The 21,000-nt window shown below is 42.9% G+C and overlaps 1 protein-coding gene across 7 annotated transcripts in view; it reads left to right on the top strand.

The window, feature by feature from the left end:
* Positions 1–301: 301 nt before the first annotated feature.
* The window catches only part of DENND1A (DENN domain containing 1A), a 509,645-nt gene continuing 488,946 nt past the window's right edge, over positions 302–21,000 (top strand). For 2 of the 7 annotated variants that reach the window (XM_060608727.3, XM_060608728.3), the window contains exon 1: positions 302–376. Coding sequence is in view for 2 of the 7 variants with exons in the window: in XM_060608731.3 (XP_060464714.1) it covers positions 580–615 (36 nt within the window). In the remaining 5 variants the exon portion in view is untranslated. The other 5 variants (XM_060608735.3, XM_060608731.3, XM_060608721.3 and 2 more) reach the window with 5 other exon arrangements.

Raw genomic sequence — 21,000 nt, 5'->3', positions numbered from 1 at the left:
CACGGAAGCCTGATTGGGAGACATGATCTCAACGCCAAAGCTACTGAGCGGGAGGACTCCAAGGGGAGGAATGGGTGAAGGCTTCTTCAGGTGAGCTCGGGAGTCTCTAAGGGACGAGGGTCTCTCTTCAGGGGACTGTAAGGTTTCTACCGGAGCGCAGTCGGAGTGGGGGAGGCCCTCGGGAACACCGCGCCCCCAGCTCCGCGAGGCCGGCGGACAGACGCGCCCTTCCCGCCCCCCACCGCCCTCAGGCGGCCCCGCCTCCCGGCAGCCGGACTACACTTCCCGGCAGCCCCCGCGGGTGGCGGCGGCGGCGGCGGCGCGGACAGGAGGAGGCGGCGGCTGTGTGAGAGGCGGAGGGGGCGGTGCGCGCCGGGTACGCGCGCCGGCGACCATGGCGTTCGCCGGGCTGGAGCGAGTACATTAACCCCGGGAGGCGGCGGCGGCGACGAGGGAGCGAGCTGCGAGCGGGCGGGCCCAGCCTGAGGGAAGGGAGGAAGGGGCGGGGAGAGCGCCGGAGGGAGGCCGGTCGGCCGCGGGCGGGCGGGCAGCGCAGCGCCGAGCGGGGCCCGCGGGCCCATGAGGAGGCCCGGGGACCATGGGCTCCAGGATCAAGTGAGTGCGGCCGGGCGGCGAGGCCGGGCGAGGGCTGCAGGCCGCGGGCGGCGCGGGGGACTTGTTGCCGGGGCCTGAGGGGCGCCCCGCGTGCCGGCGTCACGCGGGGAGGGGGACGGTTGCCATGACGATCCAGGGAGGCGCGAGGGCGGGGTACGCGGGGTGGGGGGTGGTGGTGGTGGAAGGGCTCTGGTGGTCAGGTGTCCCCTGTTCACCTGAGGGCGGGAGCCGCAGAGATTACGAGGTGGCCCCTTTCCTGGGGTAACAGAATCTCTGAAAACGCTCATACAACTGTTGGGGGGGGGGGAGGGCGAGAAACCTCCGGAAGCAACTCCCCAAATGGGCGTGTTTGGGGCTCCCCTGAGAGTTGGGCAGGTCCTGAGAGGTCTGCTTAGGGCCTGCGGTTCTCGGAGGGGCCACTCGTGGATTTAAGGTCTGGATGGCCTGAGGGAGGAGGGCCGTTTTCTCTTTCCTCCTTTAAAAGCCCTGTTATCTGTGAAAGTCTCCACACAGCAAGGGCCAAAGGCTATGAAGATGCCTCTGTGTCGTAATTGAGCACCTGATCCCGATGGTGGTTGGAAAGGCTTTGTAATCCAATCTGGCAAATTCCTTCACTCATTCATTCACCTGGAATCCTCAGTGGGGGATTCGTTTTCCGGGGATGTTGTTGATACATGGAACTTCAGAACCCGTGGAAACATTGTTGCCTTTGCTTCTAGACCTAGAAGTTGACTTTGGAAAGTGCAAACTTTTATGCAGTCCAATTTGGGTGTGTTGCTTTGGACTCTATCTCCCCTCCCAGCCGGGTCCTTTTTCGGCCTCTCCCTTCCTCAGCTCCAGAGCATGAGATGCCTTATCTCTAATCACTAACAAATGTTCAGTTTTCTCTATGAGTAATAGAATTGTTTAAGGGCACTTAAAGTGGACAGCATAGGCTTTTCCCTAAACGGCTTTCATAGGACACTTGAAACCTGCTTACAAGAAAGTCTGCGGAATGTGTTTATTTCAGCGCTTTGAGAATGTTGCTTGGGAAGTTGGAAAGGGGAAGGGCCTTGAGGATGAACTCTCCTACTTACTCAAATGCTGCCTCTCAGGTGCAGTCCGTGACCTTGCAGCGTGACCCTTGCCCATCCTTGTAGTCCCCTGATTGACTTAGGCTTCCCATTCACTAAATGTCTCCTGTGCTGCCACAGCCCTGAGACATGCGCTAAGTGAAGCTGCGAAAGTTTGCTTATGATAATGAAAACGGAAGAGGTGCGGGAGCCCACTGTTCATTCTTGACTTTGTGGAAAGGAGGGGAGAAAGTTACAAGTGTGCTCCAAACAAGAGCTTAAGGGGTTTGGGAGGTAAAAAGACGTGGTGTGTGAAGCCTCGGGATTAAGGAGGTACTCCAAGTTCAGCTCCTGCTTCCAAGTAAGAGTTGTAAACTTGGATTTCGATAGCACTTAGAAACACTTCCCAAAAAGCCGCCTTACGGTCGCAGAGTATGCTTGTGACGATGCTTACCCTTGTTACAGAGACGTTCAGAAACTTGGCCGACCTGAGGCGGTCAGTGTCAGAACTAACGTGAAAATCCAACAAGTGGAGGGTCAGATGACGGGGCATCAGGTCTCTCTCTTGATCTTGAAGGTTGCAGGTTAACGTGCATCTCAGGCGCGTTTTGTGGAACCCATAAGTGTTCTGAGCACTTGGGCAAGGGAACTTAGTAAGGTGTGAAATTAGCATAAAGAATAACCTTCTTGGTCTTGAAACTAGACTGCTCTGGGATAAAAAACTTAGGCTTGGGGAAATACGTTTGCTTTCCCTGTGGTGAGACTGGAAGAGGAGCTCTGAAAAGTAGTTGTAATTTACGGTGACTTCTGACTAAGCAGCGTCTGTGTGCAGCTGGGAATGGGGATGGACAGGTGGCTTGGGACCATCTACTTCGATGCTGCCCTAGTCTTTGGAGGAAACAGAGTTTTGGCCACTACTGCCTGTTGCACCCTGACAGGAAAGAACAGACTTCGCTCAAGGTGTTGAGCTGCCTGAGTTGAAATCTAAGTGTACAGGCTCTGTTGTGTAGGGACAGTTGGGGGGGGGGGGGGGCGGACTTGTAGGGGGAGTGTGGGACAGAAAGCACTGTGGGGCCCCTCTGGGCAGGAGAGCATTGTGGCTGCCAGGCTTCCCACTTTTTGCTGCCGTGTGGCCCAGTCAGGCTGACGATGTGGAATCAGATCTGGGTTCAAATTCCAGCTTTTGTCCACTGACTGTGAAACTTGGCACAGACTACTTCTTTCACCCTCAGTTTCCCTGAGGGTAAAATGGGGGAGACTATAATGCTGCAGAGTCATAATGAACAAATAAATGCAGTGTCCACGTGATTGCTGGGCCCGGATTTAAAAATTCAGTAACTGTTAGTTTTCTTTTATACCTTCTCTATCAAAAAAACCTAAGAAAACCAGTCTGTTTTATGCCAGGAATGTCAGGGAATGGCATGCTATGAGAAATGGAAGAAAGTTTTGATGATCAAGGAATTAGACTGTTAATGTGAAGAGCAGGACTTAACACTCTCATTATTAAAAAAATAAAAGTTGATGAAAAACAATGTGTGTAATTATGCAGCTGGTGTCTCTTGTATCATCAGTAAAGCAGGTGAGTTGCCAGGCACAGGTGCTGAGATTTAGTGCTTGATCAGACTTTGAGGCTAAGGCTGGTTGAGCACAATCTCTGTGTCAGGCGTGGTGGTATTGCCTTGTGTGAACCATTTTATCAGATCCCACAACTGTCCAATGATGTAGGTACTACTAACCACATTTTTCAAATGAGAGAATGGGAATTTATTGCCTAAGGTTAGATGCCATCCCCAGGAAGCCTGCCCTGATGCTGGTTCTGCACCCTGAGTCTCCTCCCCAGCCTGGGCCAGCTGCCCTCATCTCTGCATCCCCCTCCCCAGCCTAGGCTGGGTGCCCCTCAGCTGTGTGTCCTCTCTTCAGCCTAGGACAGGTGCCCTTTGTCTGTGCACCCCTTGCCCAGCCGAGGCCACGTGCCCCTTGTGTTTATCGCCATCACAGCACTAAAGTTAGTTCCTTGACCGTCTTCCACATTAAGCCAGGCATACTTGAGAGCAGGGACTCTCTTTGTCTTTGAGTTCTCTGTGTCAGACCCAGTACCTGCCATATAAGGTTGTTTAGGAAGAATTTATGGAATGATTTAAGAAGTCTGCTAGGATCTGAATTAAGATCCTAACTAAGGCTCTGGGTTGAGTACACGTAGAGTTAAAAGAATAGTTTGCTACCTAAACTCTTGAGGACAAGAGTTTTTATGTTTTTAAGTCAAGTTGCCCTGGTCTATGCAGAGAATTACTTATTTTTTTCTGAAGAGTGTTTTTTAGTTCATGTTCACTTAAGTAAAGGAATATCGTCTGGCTTCAGACCAAACATTTACTTGACCAGGGAAGGAAAATGTCACCAGTATGCAGGTAGCACCCTGGAAAGCAGACCTTTATCTAGAGGGATGAAAGGAGCAGGGGTAACTGGCAGTCTTCGACAGGTATGTTTAAATCTTATTTAGTGTTTGAGTGATCCCGGTGGACTAGAATGTGGTTAATGTGAAGCAATTTAACTGATAATGCAGACATATAGCAGGAAACTGTGTGGCAGTTTAATATTGCTTGTGGTGACATCTTAGAAATTGTTTCCAGGCACCGAGGGCAGGAAGTGGATTGTAAGTAATCGAAGGAAGTATTCTAAGTGGGTTTGAGGAAACCTGACATTTATGGATGCAGAGAAGAGCATACTCTAAGATTTGAAGGCATAGGGACAGGGCAGAGCAGCTCATTTGGCCTTGTGGTGGTATTTATTTTGCATTAGCCTGTGTACCTGTCTTCTGTCCCTGTCAGACTGTGACCTCTTTGAGGTTGGTGACCCAGAAGTGTATCCGTTTATTCATTTACTCACTGTGGAACTAAGTGTGAAGCACATATTGAACATTCACCCACAAAATGTTGGTGATTATTATGTTAGTATTGTCGTAACTAGTAGTACTCTATCATGTGCCTGGTAGTGGGCTGAGTGCCCGGGACACAAAAATAAAAGTTTTTCTTAAAAAAATAAACTAAATACAAAATAAAGATTTTCCTTCACGTTAAGGTTTTCCAAAATAGTAGTGAGACAGAAATGCAAAATAAAACAAACTCCCTCTGGGGCCCCTCCCCACCAAAAAACCCGAGTATGATACAGTACGAGCAGTGCTATGGTAGGGATGCGGCTCGTGCTGAGTAGGTGAAGGGATGGAGAGGCTGTCTGCCGAGGTGGCTTCAAGGAAGGAAGGCCAGCTGGCTTCATAGAGCTGTTTTAGCTGAGACAGGAGAGGTGATAAGGGTGTGAAAAGGGCAAGTGGTGGCAGTAGTCCCCACCGAGGGAGCAGTATGTGTGAAGATGTGGCATACTAAGAAAATAAAAATGTTAATTACCATTTTTAGGCACATGCCAGGAATTGTGTTAGACACTGAGAATTACGGTGCTGAATAATGCATATTCATTCCTACTCTCATGGAGCTTATAGTCTGGTGGACCCAACAGATGAAAAATCACAGATCAATTCCCATAAAGCTATGTGGGTGTGCTAGAAAGGAAACAAGATGCTTCCTTTGTTTCACTCAAACATTGAGTGACAATGCAGGGTGGCTGTCCTGTTTTAAAGCAGTGAGGGAAGGTTTACTGTAGAGCTGACATTTGAGCTGAGACTTCAAGGATGAGAAATCATTAGTCCTGTAAAGAGACTGGGCAAGACTTTCCATTCCGGACAGAGTTGAGCGTATACAAAGGCCTCGAGGCAAGACGGTCCTAGACCCGTTTCAGGATCTGCTAGAAGTCCACAGGTTTGGGTAGTGACTGATGGGACAGAGCCTTGTTGTAAGGTCTGAGATCAAGACTGGGGCCTGAGTAGGGCCTTGTAGGCCATGACAGTCAGAAAACAACTTGAGATGTAATTCACACAACTATAACATTTGTTTTTTTTAACGTGTAATTAAATGATTTTTAGCTTGCTCACAAAAGTGTGGTCAATAACTACTATCCGACTTAACATTTTCATCCACCCCAGAAGGAAACCTCATGCCCATTAGCATTTGTTTCTCATTCCCCCCAAACCCTCTCAGCCCTGAGCAATCACTAATCTATTTATAGTTGCTGTAGATTTATACTGGGCATTTCATATGGAATCATATGTGGAATCATACAATAATTGCTGAATAATATTTCATTGTATTGAGAAACCACATTTTCATCCTCTCATCAGTTGTTAGGTATTTGGGTTGTTTCCACTTTTCCACTGTTATGAATAATGTTGCTGTGAACATTTTGTGTGGGCATATGTTTTCCTTTCTCTTGGGTATATACCTAGGAGTGGAATTGCTGGATCATATGGTAACTCTGTTTAAGAAACCGTTAAACTGTTTTCCGAAGCAATTGTACCACTTTGTGTAAAGTGGTTATCTCCTTGTGGTTTTGATTTGGCCCAGATGAGTTGCGTGGAAAACAAAAGATCAGCATAGAAAGAGATAGGTTTCTCAGCAGAGGTTGGAACTTGAACTGAAAGAAAGGTGATGTTTGTCTGTTTTCCTCCCAGACTCTTGGGGTTCAAAGTCCTTTGGCTTCAGCCCTTGTTTGTTTGGGAGACGCGGGAAGTACGAATCCCCCTACTTCTCCACCATGTTGGCCTTCTTGTAGAAAGGTGATATTTGGAGAAGGGAGGAGGCATTCCTAGAGGAAGAACAGCGGGAGTTTTATGACTTGGGAGTGGGAGAACCCCTTCTAATTGTTTTCTGGTACAGAGAAGCAGCTTTGGTTTCTTAGGATAGCTCGGCTCCAGTCTTGTTTTCAGACTGCTCCTCAAAGGATCCCATTACCAAAATACACTACAGACTTCCTTCTTTGTGAGGCCTGTGTGTAGCATGGCCGACATGTCTCCCTAGTGTGGGATGAGAGCAGAAGTTGATACGTGCCTTCCTCCAGGGCTTCTCCCACTATTGTCTCTTCTATTTCCTCTCGCCACCACAGTGCTCCCCTGCCAGTCCCCGTGGAAGATGGTACGAAGGGTGGTGGAATGAGAGTCTTGTTGCAGACCGTGCTCCCCATTGTCAGTGCCCAGAATCAGTCACTTGAATTGTCATGACTCTTCTGAACAGTGTATTGGGTGCCACTCTGTTGTTCTCGTCTTAGCCCGTTGCAGTCAACTTCAAGGGTTTTGCACAGCAGCTAGGAAGGTTGAAATAGGGAATGTAAAACCTGGAATGTTGCTTTAGGAAAATATGTTTCAGACTGTTACATCTGTGTGTAAGCTCCTAGCTGGAATTCTAGTTGTGGGTTGCAAAGATTCAGCCTTTTTCCTGGCCCTAGAGGGAACTAATCTCTGGATTTACAACATCCTTTTGCTTAAAAGGATTTTGTTGGGAAATGGAAAGATAAACAAGGAAGAAAAATAAACCCAAGAAAACAAAAACAAAGTTGGTCTCCTTGACTTTTATTGGAATCCATACCCATTCTTTCCAAGTACTTAGGACTTGAAAAGGAGCCAAATAAAGGAAGTAACAAAAGGTATGTTCAAAACATTTGACTTCCTATAGAAAAGATAGGTTACCTTCCCAAAATTCATTTGTAAATTGGTTACAGTATTTAGAATGTATTTTTTTTCTTAGAGACATGTTACTATATATGAATCAGTGGTTGTCAAAGACTTTGTAGGCAGAAGGAACTGTGTAAAAGACAGGTAGAGCTGAAATATAGGACATGTGAATAAAGGTTAGGGGTGAAATTGAAAAACTCAGCTTATGCCACCGGGACATGATGCCATTGAAAGATTGAGTTGGGAATGTGATACGATCAGATTTGGGTTTTTAGGAAGATGACTGTGGCAGCAGTAGTTTAGAACAGTGATATCTCAGGCTTGTACAAGATGATGCACTGGGGTGTGAAAAGAATATGTTAGAACTTATCTTTGTTTTTATTCTTATTTTTCTTAAAGTAGGCTTCACACCCAGTGTGGAGCCCAACGTGGGGCTTAAACTCATGACTGTGAGATCAAGACCTGAGTTGAGATCAAGAGTTGGGGGCTTAACTAACTGAGCCACCCAGGTACCCCTTCTATATGTATATGTTTTTTATCAATCTTCAAAATTTTCTTTTGTGTTTTCAAGTGTATATATTAGTATAGTAAGACATTCTTATAATTTATAAATCATTGTATCAAATGTATGCTTAAATTTTTTGATAGGGAAGGAGTGCATGGAAAAAAAAATTGGAGACCACTGGTTCATGGAACTGTGTTACAGATGCTGTAGAAGATCAAGGCCTGATGTGAAGTTTTAGTTGTCAAAAGAAAAAGGACAGATTTGAGAGAGATTTTGGGTAGAATTGACAGGACTTGGTGACAAATTACATGTAAGGGGCGAGAGAAGAATCAAAGACGATTTGCCGAGGTTAGCAAAGTTACATTAGAAATGAGTGTTTGGAAGGTGAGGGCCAGTTATGTAATGTGTTTGCTTTTCTGAGGAAAAGTGGAAAGTTATAATTGGGAGAAGGCGTTTTAGTCTGCAGCGAGAAGGGAAGAAATCTTTTAAGGGCCTCGTAGTGAATGTGTGTGCTTCATTTGATGAGTAAGACTTTAAGTGGCCTGAGCCAAGTTGCTGAAGGGAAATCTGTCCATGTTAGATGTTAGAGAAGAAATAAACTTTTGAACTCACTTGAGCCACAGGAAAGGTTTCAGGGATGTTTCATTGATCTCGCTTAGGCCGTATGAATAAATAGGAGGAAGGAAACTAATGTAGAGAAAGATGCTGTTTGACTCCGAGCAAACAGTTCTTGTACTCCAGGGTGTGAGAGGAGCTGGGGAATGTGGGCTTTGGAGACCTGTGCAGTCCCGATCTGAGTCCTGAAGCTAACAGATTCACCTGTAAGGTTGTTGTGAGGGCTAGAAGCGACCTTGCATCTCGCCTTCAGTGGAGAAAGGATTGTTGAGTAAATGGCAGCTGTCACTACTACTGCTTGGAGAGGACGAGCACGCCTGTCTGAACCACCTGGAGTCAAAGCAAGTGTTCTTTTTTATAGGCTTTTTTTTTTTTTTTTTTTTAAAAGCCAGAGAGAAAGTATTTGCTTGCTCTCCGTGAGTATGATAGGATGGTGTGTTTTACATTTTACTGAATTTATTTGAAGGTTTGTGATCCTATGCAAGGCACTGTTCCTCTTGCTGGTTGGGAGAAAAGCTCAAAGTCCACTGAGAGAGATAAGAGAAGCATGCGAATAATTAGAACAATAGTGATTAACATCATGTCTCTTCTCTCACAAACTATTTGAAGATTTTATTCACCTTTACATAAGATTTATACCTTCTTATATTTATCTTTGTGTAGCTGGTGCTGTTGTTCACGTCTAGCCTTTTTTTTTTTTAATTAAAAAAAAATTTTTTTTTAAATTTACATCCGAGTTAGTTAGCATATAGTGCAATAATGATTTCAGGAGTAGAATCCAGTAACTTATCCCCTACATGTGACACCCAGTGCTTATCCCAACAAGTGTCCTCCTTAATGCCTCTTACCTATTTAGCCCATCCCCCCAACTACAACCCCTCCAGCAACCCTGTTTGTTCTCTATATTTGAGTCTCTTATGTTTTGTCCCCGACCCTGTTTTTCTATTTTTTTGCTTCCCTTAGCTTCGTCTGTTTTGTATCTTAAATTCCACATATGAATGAAATCATATATGTTTTTTTCTGACTAATTTCAATTAGATAATACACTAGTTCCATCCAGATTGTTGCAAATGGCAAGATTTCATTCTTTTTGATTGCCAAGTAATACCCCACTGTGTGTATATACCACATCTTTTTTTTTTTTTAATATGATGTATTGTCAAATTGTCTATCATAACAGTGTGTAAAGTGTGCTTTTGGTTTTTGGGGTAGATTCCCATGGTTCATCGTTTACATACAACACCCAGTGCTCATCCCAAACTGCCCTCTTCAATGCCCATCACCCATTTTCCCCTCTCCCCCACTCCCCATTCACCCTCAGTTTGTTCTCTGTGTGAGTCTCTTATGGTTTGCCTCCCTCCCTCTCCGTTTGTAAGTTTTTTCCCCCTTCTCTTCCCCCGTGGTCTTTTGTTAAGTTTCTCAAGATACACATACGAGTGAAAACATATCTGTCCTCTGACTTATTTCACTCAGCATAATACCTTCCACTTCCATTCACATTGCTGCAAATGGCATGATTTCATCCTTTCTCATTGCCAAGTAGTATTCCATTGTATATATAAACCACATCTTTATCCATTCATCAGTTGGTGGGCATTTAGGCTCTTTCCATAATTTAGCTATTGTTGAAAGTGCTGCTATAAACATTGGGGTACATGTGCCCCTATGCATCAGCACTCCTGGATCCCTGGGATAAATTCCTAGTAGTGCTATTGCTGGGTCGTAGGTACCATATATTCTTTATCCATTCATCTATCGATGGACATTTGGGCTCTTTCCATACTTTGGCTATTGTTGATAGCACTGCTGTAAACATTGGGGTGCATGTGCCCTTTTGAAACAACACAGCTGTATCCTTTGGACAAATACCTTGTAGTGCAATTGCTGGGTTGTAGGGTAGTTCTATTTTTAGTTTTTTGAGGAACCTTCATACTGTTTTCCAGAGTGGCTGCACCAGGTTGCCTTCCCACCAGCAGTGCAAAAGAGATCCTCTTTCTCCACATCGCCCACATCTGTTGTTGCCTGAGTTGTTAATGTTTGCCATTTTGACAGGTGTGAGGTGGTATCTCATTGTGGTTTTGATTTGTATTTCCCTGGTGATGAGTGATGTTGAGCATTTTTTCATGTGTCAATTGGCCATCTGGATGTCTTCCTTGGAGAAGCATCTATTCCTGTCTTTCGCCCATTTCTTCACTGGGTTATTTGTTTTTTGGGTGTTGAGTTTGGTAAGTTCTTTATAGATTGACTACTAACCCTTTATCCAATATGTTATTTGCAAATATCTTCTCCCATTCCATAGGTTGCCTTTTAGTTTTGCTGATTGTTTTCTTCACCGTGCGGAAGCTTTTTATCTTGATGAGATCCCAGTAGTTATTTTTGCTTTTGTTTCCCTTGCCTTCAGAGACCTGTTAAGAAGTTGCTGCAGCCAGGGTCAAAGAGGTTGTTGCCTGCTTTCTCCTCTAGGATTTTGAAGCTTCCTGTCTTACGTTTAGGTCTTTCATCCATTTTGAGTTTATTTTTGTGTATGGTGTAAGAAAGTGGTCCAGGTTCATTCTCCTGCATGTCGCTGTTCAGTTGTCCCAACACCATTTGCTGAAGAGACCATATTTGCTCCATCGGATATTTTTTCCTGCTTTGTCAAAGATTAGTTGGCTATACATTTGTGTCCATTTCTGGGTTCTCTATTCTGTTGATCTGAGTGTTTTTGTGCAAGTACCATACTGTCTTGATGATTACAGCTTTGTAATACATCTTGAAGTCTGGAATTGTGATGCCTCCAGCTTTGATTTTCTTTTTCAGGATTGCTTTGGCTATTTGGGGTCTTTTCTGGCTCCATATAAATTTTAGGATTATTCTAGCTTTGTGAAGAATGCTGATGTTATTTTGATAGGGATTGCATTGAATATATAGATTGCTTTGGGTAGTATCAATATTTTAATATTCTTCCAATCCAAGAGCATGGAATATTTTTCCGTGTGTGTGTGTGTGTGTGTGTGTGTGTGTGCGGTCTTCAATTTCTTTCATAAGCTTTGTATAGTTTTCGTTGTATAGATTTTTCACCTCTTTGGTTAGGTTTATTCCTAGGTATTTTATGGTTGTTCACTTCTACTCTTTAACTGCTGATTTCTTTTTCCTGGGTGCTTAAAATGATTGTTTGTAAAACTTTTTTTAGGGAAATTTTAAACATCTACAAAAGTAGAGAGAATAGTATAATGAGCCCTCAAATGACCATCACTGTTTCAACACTTACTAATTTATGGCGTATCTAGTTCCATTTATAGGTAACTACCCATAACTCCTTCTGCCCTCCAGTTCTGAATTATTTTGAAGCGAATCCCAACTGTCATCTCATTCTTAAATATTTCCATATGTGTCTCTAAAAGAGAGACATTATTTTTAAAAAGGTGACATCACACCTAAAAAAAAATTCCTTTGTGTCATCAAATATCTATAGTCACTAAAAAGTTTTCTAGTTACATCTCTTTTTAAGGGTTGATTTATTTAAATCAAGTAAGATCATACTTTTCAATTGGTTGATGTGTATCTTTTTTTTTTGCAATTTATTTATTGAAGTGTGTTATTTATGCTATGTAGTTTACACTGCATCCTGTTTAATATGTTCTGTCCCCTTTACTTCCTACAAATTGGTAGTTAGATTTAGTTACTTGATCAGATTCAAGTTCATTTTCTTGGCAAGCATACTTAAAATGTGATAGGTACTTCCATCAGGAGGCACATTATGTCTGATTATCTCTCTTTTTGGTCCATTAATTTATTAGGGGCTATTAAATGGTGATATTTTGCTTCTATCATTGCTTCATATTAGCTAGAATACTTCTATATAGAAAAACTTTACCATATCCACTATTTGGTTACCCTGAGGTATAGTTTATCTAGGAAAAGCAGGATAAATATTTGTTTCCTTTAATCATTTTTCAAACTGAGTTAATTGGCTAGTGTTTTCCAGAGGGGACTGTTTTTTGTTTTTGTTTTTTTCCCAAGTGTCACTTTAAACACATGAATTTAAACCTATTTATTATATTTGAATCTACTGTAGTTCTCAATGATGTTTAATTTGTCCTTTGTCTAGTGACTGCTTCAAGTTAACTTCCAGAATCCTTTTGACAGGATCCCAGTAGTTTTTTTTTTTTAAATGTTTATTTTTGAGAGAGGCAGTGTGAGCAGGGGAGGGGCAGAAAGAGAGGGAGACACAGAATCTGAAGCAGGCTCCAGGCTTGGCACCATTAGCACAGAGCCCGACTCAGGGCTTGAACCCATGAACCGTGAGATCATGACCTGAGCTAAAGTCGGAAGTTCAACCGATGAGCTACCCAGGCAACCCTCCCAGTAGTTTTTAATATCTCCCTTGCTTTTTGGTATGACAAGATGTTCTAGGCTTATCTTGTATTTTTCCTGCTCCAGACCTGTATTCCTGTTTCTTTAAGGAGTCTTGTTTCCTTTTAGTGGGAAATGGTATTAGAGATTTCACTTTGGGTTTTAGGACTCTTGTTTTTGTTTTTGTTTTTGTTTTGAATGACTACTGTTGTCAGTCATTATTCTAGGCTTTTCCAGGGATCAGCACTAGGAAGTTGTGTGTGTGTGTGTGTGTGTGTGTGTGTGTTAAAGGTAAACTTCATATTGATATTTCCAGTTCAAGTCTATAGCATTGTTATTTAACTTTATCACTCTTGTATCTGAATCTCCTGTCATTCGTACCAAAAAGTGCTGATTTCCAGTGACACCAACATAAGTATCTTTGCTTTATCACACAAGACCCACATAACTCAGCAGCAACACCGACATTACTATAAACAATATGATTACTGAAAACTGGTTGGTTTTGTTTTTAATTTGGCAATTCTTTCAAGCTTTGCGTTGGGTTCTGTGCTGACAGCTCAGAGCCTGGAGCCTGTGGATTCCAGGTCTCCCTTTCTCTCTGCCCTTCCCCCTACATGCTATCTGTCTCTGTCTCTGTCTCTCTCTCTCAAAAATAAACATAGTATAAACAAGGTTTTAATGTAGCCTTTAAAACAAAAAACAAAACAAAAAAAATGGTTAACTTCTATCCCTCCCTCATCGCTGTGTTCCCTCCTTCGTAGGTAGTTTTTAAAAAGATGTTAATTTGTCATTAAGAAAAAAAGGTAAATACATGTGTGTATTTACACCTTCTTCCACCAGTCCCTCAGGTAATGATAGCATTCTGAATGTGCTTTTCTCTCTTTTTCTCATTTTATACCTTGTAAAGAAGTTCCTTCTAGCAGTGTCTAGGGGTCATCCTCATTTCCTTTTTTTTTTTTTTTTTTTCCTTTTTATTTTAGAGAGGGAGTGTGAATGGGAGAGGGGGGCAGAAGGACAGAGGGACAGAGAGTGAGAATCTTAAGCGGGCAATATTTGTTAACTCCCTGAAGTGAAAGACGATGAGCACCTTTATAGTAATTATCTTTTCCTCTTCTAGTGTTTTATATATTTATATTATTTCGAATTCTTAGAATGGCTTTATTTTGACATAATTACTTAATCCTTTTTATTCCATTAACTTTCAATAATGTCTCTTAATTCCTTACTCTCTAAGGGAAGGATACCTTTTTTCTAGTTTCTTCTAAGCTGTACTTTTATGTGGTTATTTTAGTTCTGATCCATGGCCAGAACCAAGTCTTTTATTTTTTTTTCTTTATTTTTTTAAATCTTTATTTAGTTTTGAGACAGAGAAACAGAGCATGAGTGGGGGAGGAGCAGAGAGAAAGGGAGACACAGAATCTGAAGCAGGCATCAGGCTCTGAGCCATCAGCACAGAGCCTGACATGGGGCTCGAACCCACGAACCGTGAGATCATGACCTGAGCCGAAGTCAGAGCTTAACCAACTGAGCTACCCAGGTACCCCTCCAAGTCTTTTATTATATATGCTTAGGTTAAGCTTAAAAATTAAATGTTATTGGGGTACCAGGATGGCCCAGTCAGTTAAGTGCCAAAGTCTTGATTTTGGCTCAGGTCCCGATCTCACGGTTCATAGGTTCGATCCTTGCACTGGGCTCCGTGCTGATGGTGTGGAGCCTGCTTGGGATTCTGTCTCCCTTTCTCTCTGCCCCTCCCCTGCTTGCTCTCCGTCTCTCTCTCTCTCTCAAAATAAACATTATTTTAAAGCATTTAAAAAAATTAAATGTTATTGTGAGTATTTAAATACTATTCAACATAGGCCGGGTAGGGTGCTGGAATAACCTTTTCTTTCTTCTTGGTGCATTACCATCCCGTTTGAGGGAGAATGTGCTTAACATCAGGGTCACAGAAACTTTTTTCCATATAATCCATCTAGAATAAAAAATTATGCTCTATATGCTAATACATACATTAGTGTTGCATTTATTTGCACAAAAAACACAGGGGGACACCTCCCTGTATAGAGAGCAGCACAAGGTGTCATGTGAGTACTGCCATCCTCATGTTGGCAGACAGAAGCCTCTACTTTGCAGTCCTTGTGGGGGCTGGGGCACTTTTGGGAGCATGAGCCTTGGCTTTGATTTTGACCTTGTTGGTAGTCTCAGTCCAGCAGAGAGAGGCTGGCACCCTGGCAGTGTTGTAATAAGCTTGTTTCTTAAGCTTGGGGCCCATGCCTTTCAGAACATTGAACTTGACAAAGGCCTTGATGGTCTTAGTTTTTTTTTTTTTTTTTTTTAATTTTGTTTTAATGTTTATTTATTTTTGAGAGAGAGTGTCTCTCTGCGGGGGAGGGGCAGAGAGAGGGAGACAGAATCCACAGCAGGCTCCAGGCTCTGAGCTGTTAGCACACAGCCCGAAGTAGGGCTTGAACCCATGAGCAGTGAGATCATGACCTGAGCTGAAGTCGGAGGCTCAACTGACTGAGCCACTCAGGTGCCCTGATGGTCTTAGTTTTATTTTATTGTTCTGCATCTTCATTAGATCCTTCGTGTGTTTTCTTGACAAAGTTTGAGGTTCTCAGGAACTTGACAAAGTGTATCTTTATGATTAGGGCTTCCTGATGCCGTTTCTGACCCATTTTGCAACTGATTATGTGTGGTGTGGTTCTTGGACTTGGCTGTGTCTGCATTGCTGCCCGCAGTCCAGAAAGTGCTTGAGACTGGAAAATAACGAGCTATATCTGGATTTTGATTTTTTAAAATCATAAGTCTCTTCTTCCCCTTCTCCCTCAGTTTCTCGTCTTTTTTCTCTTCTTGCATTATTTGCTTTCTCACATCGTTAATTTTTTCAAACTTGAGATCATACTTGCAGTTTTATTAAGGCTCTTTTTTTTTTCCTTCTTGGTTTCTTCCCATCTTCCTGTTGTGATCTGTGCAAAGCTAGCTATTTTGTTGTAATCCTGGAATGTCCCTATTTCATTATTTCCTGGCCCCTGTGTTCTTTTAATTTATTTGCTGGGGTACATATTCAAGTTTTTTGTTTTGTTTTTTTTTAAATTTTGGAGAGAGCAGGGGACAGGTAGAGGGAAAGAATCTTTTTTAATGTTTATTTAAAAAAATTTTTTTTATGTTTATCTCTGAGAGAGAGAGAGAGAGAGAGAGAGAGAGAGAGAGACAGGGCATGAGTCGGGGAGGGTTAGAGAGAGGGAGACACAGAATCTGAAACAGGCTTCAGTCTCTGAGCTATCAGCACAGAACCTGACATGGAGCTCAAACTTGTGAACTGTGAGATCATGACCTGAGCTAAAGTCAAACACTTAACTGACTGAGCCACCCAGGCACCCCTGAAATGTTTATTTTTGAGAGAGAGAGACAGCATGAGTGGGGACAGGGCAGAGAGAGAAGACACAGAATGTGAAGCAGGCTCCAGGCTCTGAGCTGTCAGCACAGAGCCTGACATGGGGCTCAAACCTGTGAACTGTGAGATCATGACCTGAGCCGAAGTGGGCCGCTTAACCGACTGAGCCACCCAGGCATCCCTTAAATGTTTATTTTTGAGAGAAATAGAGATGGAGACAGAGACAAACAGCATGAGTGGGGAAGGGGCAGAGAGAGAGGGAGACACAGAATCCAAAGCAGGCTCCAGACTCTGAGCTGTCAGCACAGAGCTCGATGTGGGGTTTGAACTTGTGAACTGCGAGATCATGACCTGAGCCGAAACTGGACACTTAACCAACTGAGCCACCCAGGCACTCCAAAAGAGAGAATCTTAAGCAGATTCCACGCTCCGCTTGGAGCCTGATGGGAGGCTAGATTCCACAACCTGGGATCATGACCTGAGCTGAAATCAAGAGTCTGATGCTCACCCAAGTGAGCCACCCAGGAGACCCTCAAGTTCTTGTAAGAGACAACCACACCAGTGGACTTGCAGGAAGGATGCATTTGAGTTTTTGCATGTCTGAAAATGTCTACTCTCTTACACGTGATCAGTAGTTTGTATGGTTGCTAGAGTTCTGGGCTGAAAAAATTGCCCAAAGAACTTGAAGAAAGTTTCCTGCTTTCACCTGACTTCCTTTGACACTGCTTTGGAAGGGGAAGGGAGTACTTGCCCTCCTGTTGACTGTTAGGGTATATGTGTAGGTTCCCTGTTGAGGCTTTGTTAACACTCGGGGTAGGGAATTCCCTTTACCTAGGGAGTAGGTGGGAGTTCTCATTCCCCAAGAGGCTTCTGCTGACACCTCTCTGGCTGGGTAGAGTGGTGCCTTTTTGCTGCTCTCCCCATGGCCTCAGTGACTGCCACGGGTGAGCGGACGTCCAGGTTTTCCAGTTTCCACCGAAACCACATCGAGGGGCTCCTCATTACTGCTGGGGATGATGAAAGTCCCAGCCCCCTACTTGACTTTCTTGGCAGTGGTGGGTGGATGGGATTCTTGATGACAGCCCGGCCAAGGTAGAAATTTGGTTTCTTCCCTGTTTGTCCTTTGCTGACCTGAGTGAAGGTGAGGCTGAACAGGTTTTTCTGGGGTGCTTGGCTGGTGTTTGGTGGTGGGTTTTTGTCTTTGTTTTTCTTTTACTAAAAGGTTTCTGACTTGTTAGTCTGGCCCTTTGGCAGACTTTTGTTTGAGTTTTTTTGGTCTGCGTCAATTGGGATTTATGGGTTGCCAGCTTTAGTCATGAATGGAGGTTGAATTTTATCAAATGCTTTTTCTACATCTATTGAGATGATCATAGGATTTCTTTCCCATGTGTTAATGTAAGTGATGTTTATTTTCAAATGTTAAACTAACTCTGCATCCCTGGGACAAACCCATTTGGTCACGATATATTATTCTTTTTATATATACTGCTGGATTCAATTTACTGATATTTATTTTATGGTCACATCTATATTCATAAGAGATTTTGGCTGTAATTTTCCTTTATTGTAATGGTCTTGTTAGTTTTTGGTATCAAGGTCATTCTGGCATCACAAAAAGGATAGGAAATATTTTAAAAAACTGTTACAGAAGTGGTGTGGTTTTAGTATAATAAGTTATTGGTGATTGTAGATTTTTGGATGAGCATTGAATTTAGGAAAATTAAACATTACTCATAAGCATTTCCTTAACCCCAGTGCTTATTTGTGTTTCCCTATAATATGAGGGGATAAGTAATCCCTTCTCCCACCCTCCTTATATACACATATTTATTTTACTTTTTTTGGCTGGATAATTCCATGTCAGGTGAAGGCCGTCATTATGTTTCATCTGTTCGTATTTTGGTGCATGTCTCTTAAGAACACCTGTATTTTTCTATATAATGAGTGTACTTTTGTCACCATCAAGAAATTTCATACACTATATTATCCAATAAACAATCCAAGTTTACATCTTCCCATTTGTGCCAGTGATGTCTTTTGCAGCTGTTTATTTTTGAACCTGGGTCCAGTTAGGGATCATATGTTGCATTTAGTTGTCATGTCTCTTATTCCCTTTTACTTAGAACAGTTCTGGGGTGCCTGGGTGGCTCAGTCGGTTGAGCGTCCGACTTTGGCTCAGGTCATGATCTCACCGTCCGTGAGTTCGAGCCCTGTGTCGGGCTCTGTGCTGACAGCTCAGAGCCTGGAGCCTGTTTCAGATTCTGTGTCTCCCTCTCTCTCTGACCCTCCCCCGTTCATGCTCTGTCTCTCTCTGTCTCAAAAATGAATAAAACGTTAAAAAAAAATTAAAAAAAGAACAGTTCTTCTGCCCTCCACCTTTTGCCTCTAAAACTGACTTAAAAATTTTTTTTTCTAAGTTTATTTATTTTGAGAGAGTGTGTGAACAGGGGAGGGACAGAAAGAGAGGGAGAGAGAGAATCCCAAGCAGGCTCTGTGCTGCCAGCATGGAGCCAGATACGGGCTTGATCTCACAAAACCATGAGATCATAACCTGAGCTGAAATCAAGAGTCGGACACTTAGCCCCCCTAGGCATCCAGGCGCCCCTGAAGTTGACTTTTTAAAGCATCCAGACCAGTTGTTTTATAGAATGTCTCTGATTTAGAATTTGTGTCATTGTTTCCTCATGCTTAAGTTCATGTTTAAACATTTTGGCAACAAAACAATAGGTAATGTGTCTAATGCCATGCATTTTTTTTTTTTTTTTTTTTTTTTTTTTTTTTTTTAAAGTAGGCTTCACGTCCAACATGGGGCTCAAACTCACAACCCTGAGATCAAGACCTGAGCTGAGATCAAGAGTCGGGTGCTTAACCGACTGAGCTACTCACGTGCCCATAATGCATTTTTATTCTCTTTGGAGTTACTCTGTTACTCTTTTTTCTTCCATCCCCCCGCCCCCTTTTTTTTAAAGGCTTTTATTTGTCATCTTTTTTATCCTCTTGTAGCTTTCTGTTCCTGTTTTGTAAAACTCATGTTTTTTTTTTTCCTGTTCTATTTAAGGATACCAGTTTCCTGAAACATATTTCTTAATCATTTTCAGAGATATATTCTTCTTCCAAGAGATGATGTTCCCTTTCCTCCATTTTTAAAAGGTCTTTTATTTTCCACATGGCCTTGAGCTAGGTGAGCCCTATCTAGATCTGCTGTTTGCCATAAGCGGGGTGAATGGGTTACCATGGGCACTGTTTTTTGTGCCCTGGGTGACTATCCGGTCCCCTTCTCAGAACTTGCAGCTGAAGAACTGGTTCATGTTCGCTGTTCCTGTTGAACTCCTAGTGACTAGCAGGCATTTATGCCACTGAGGTAGAATTTTATTCCCTCACTGCCTGATACTCTCCTATTTTCAACTAATGATATACAGAAAAACTACAGTTCCCAAAGTGTACTCCTTTAGAGTTCTTGTCTCTGTTCTCACCGTACTTTTTGTGTGCAATTATTATAACCAGTATAACTCATTTTAAAAGTAATTCAAGAGATAAGTGGCTCTACCTACCTATTAAAATGTGTGTGTGTGTGTGTGTGTGTGTGTGTGTGTGTACAATCCATGACTATAACCAGGATTGAAGGGCACAGTGAATAAAGGTAACCCATTATAATAGAAGAGCCGTAATGAGGACTGATATTTGGGTATTTCCTTTTGGTTTACATCACATTGTCTTCAAGAGTCCAGCTATCAGTGACAGTTGTCAAGAAGTAATATCAGAAGAGGAGAAAGTCTTCACAGCTAGATGGATGATGACTCAAAGGTTTGTCACTTGGGTGACCAAGAAAAAGGTGACAGAACTTGCTTTAAGAAGAGGGAAATTGAGATTTTCTGGGTTTTGATTTTTTATTGGTTTGATTTGGGTTCTATGGAGTGTGAGGTTACTGTCCATGTGGAGCTCTCCAGTGACAGTCGTAATCTTGGACCTGAAGGTCACTGGAAAGGTGGGAGCTAAAGATAGAGTTTGCGAGTTGGCTACAGAGTGGTGAGCAGGAAGAACTAAAGACATTTCATGAATCTTTAGCAGGCAGATAGAGGGCCGGAGGAAGGGAGGGGTCAGTAAGACCTCTTACCTCCTAAATCCAAACATCAAGTCGTGTGTGTGTGTGTGTGTGTGTGTGTATATGTATGTATGTATGTGTGTGTGTGTGTATATATATATATATATATACACACACACACATACATACATATATATATATTTGCCTCCTTCTCTATTGCTGTCCTCTTGGTCCTGGCCACCATCTCTCACCATAGTGGCTGTAATCCCTCCCGACTGGGTTGTTTACCACTCTTGCCTCTCTCCAGTCCTATCTCTGCAGTATCCACAGTGAGCCTTCCAGAGGGCAAATCTGATCCTGTCAACTCACTGATTAAAATCTTTTAGTTGTTCCCCACGCTTCCAGATTAAAGTCCACACACCTGACATGGCTTATGAGGCCCTTTGAGATCTTGACTCTGTTATTATACAAATAGCGACTAACATTCATTGAAGTCTTTTGAATGTTAGTATTTATTCTAAGTACTTGGTATGTGTTATCTCCCTGAATCTTCACACTTAATCTTTCAATTTACTCTTAACAACCTGATGGAGAAGGTACTGCTATGATCCACATTTTGCAGATGAGACAGACACAGAGAGATTTCCAGTTGCCTAAGGTGACAGAGCTGACCAGGGGCATCTACTGTATATTATGTAGTCCTTACCATAAATCTAGGAGGTAAGTATTGCTACCCTCTTTTACAAATGAAGTAATTCCAATCAGAGGTGATGTTTGCCCAGATGACACAGATTATGGGTGGTGGAATTGGGATCGAATCCCAGATCTGTGTGACCCTGAGCGTGTTTTCTCCTCCATTCTGTCTGACCTTGGCCTCATCTCCAGTAC

Source organism: Panthera onca, chromosome D4, assembly GCF_046562875.1.
Source record: "Panthera onca isolate mPanOnc1 chromosome D4, mPanOnc1 haplotype 2, whole genome shotgun sequence".
In the NCBI taxonomy this organism is placed as follows: domain Eukaryota; kingdom Metazoa; phylum Chordata; class Mammalia; order Carnivora; family Felidae; genus Panthera; species Panthera onca.
Note: the sequence above shows the minus strand (reverse complement) of the source record. Positions and strands in the feature narration are given on the sequence as shown.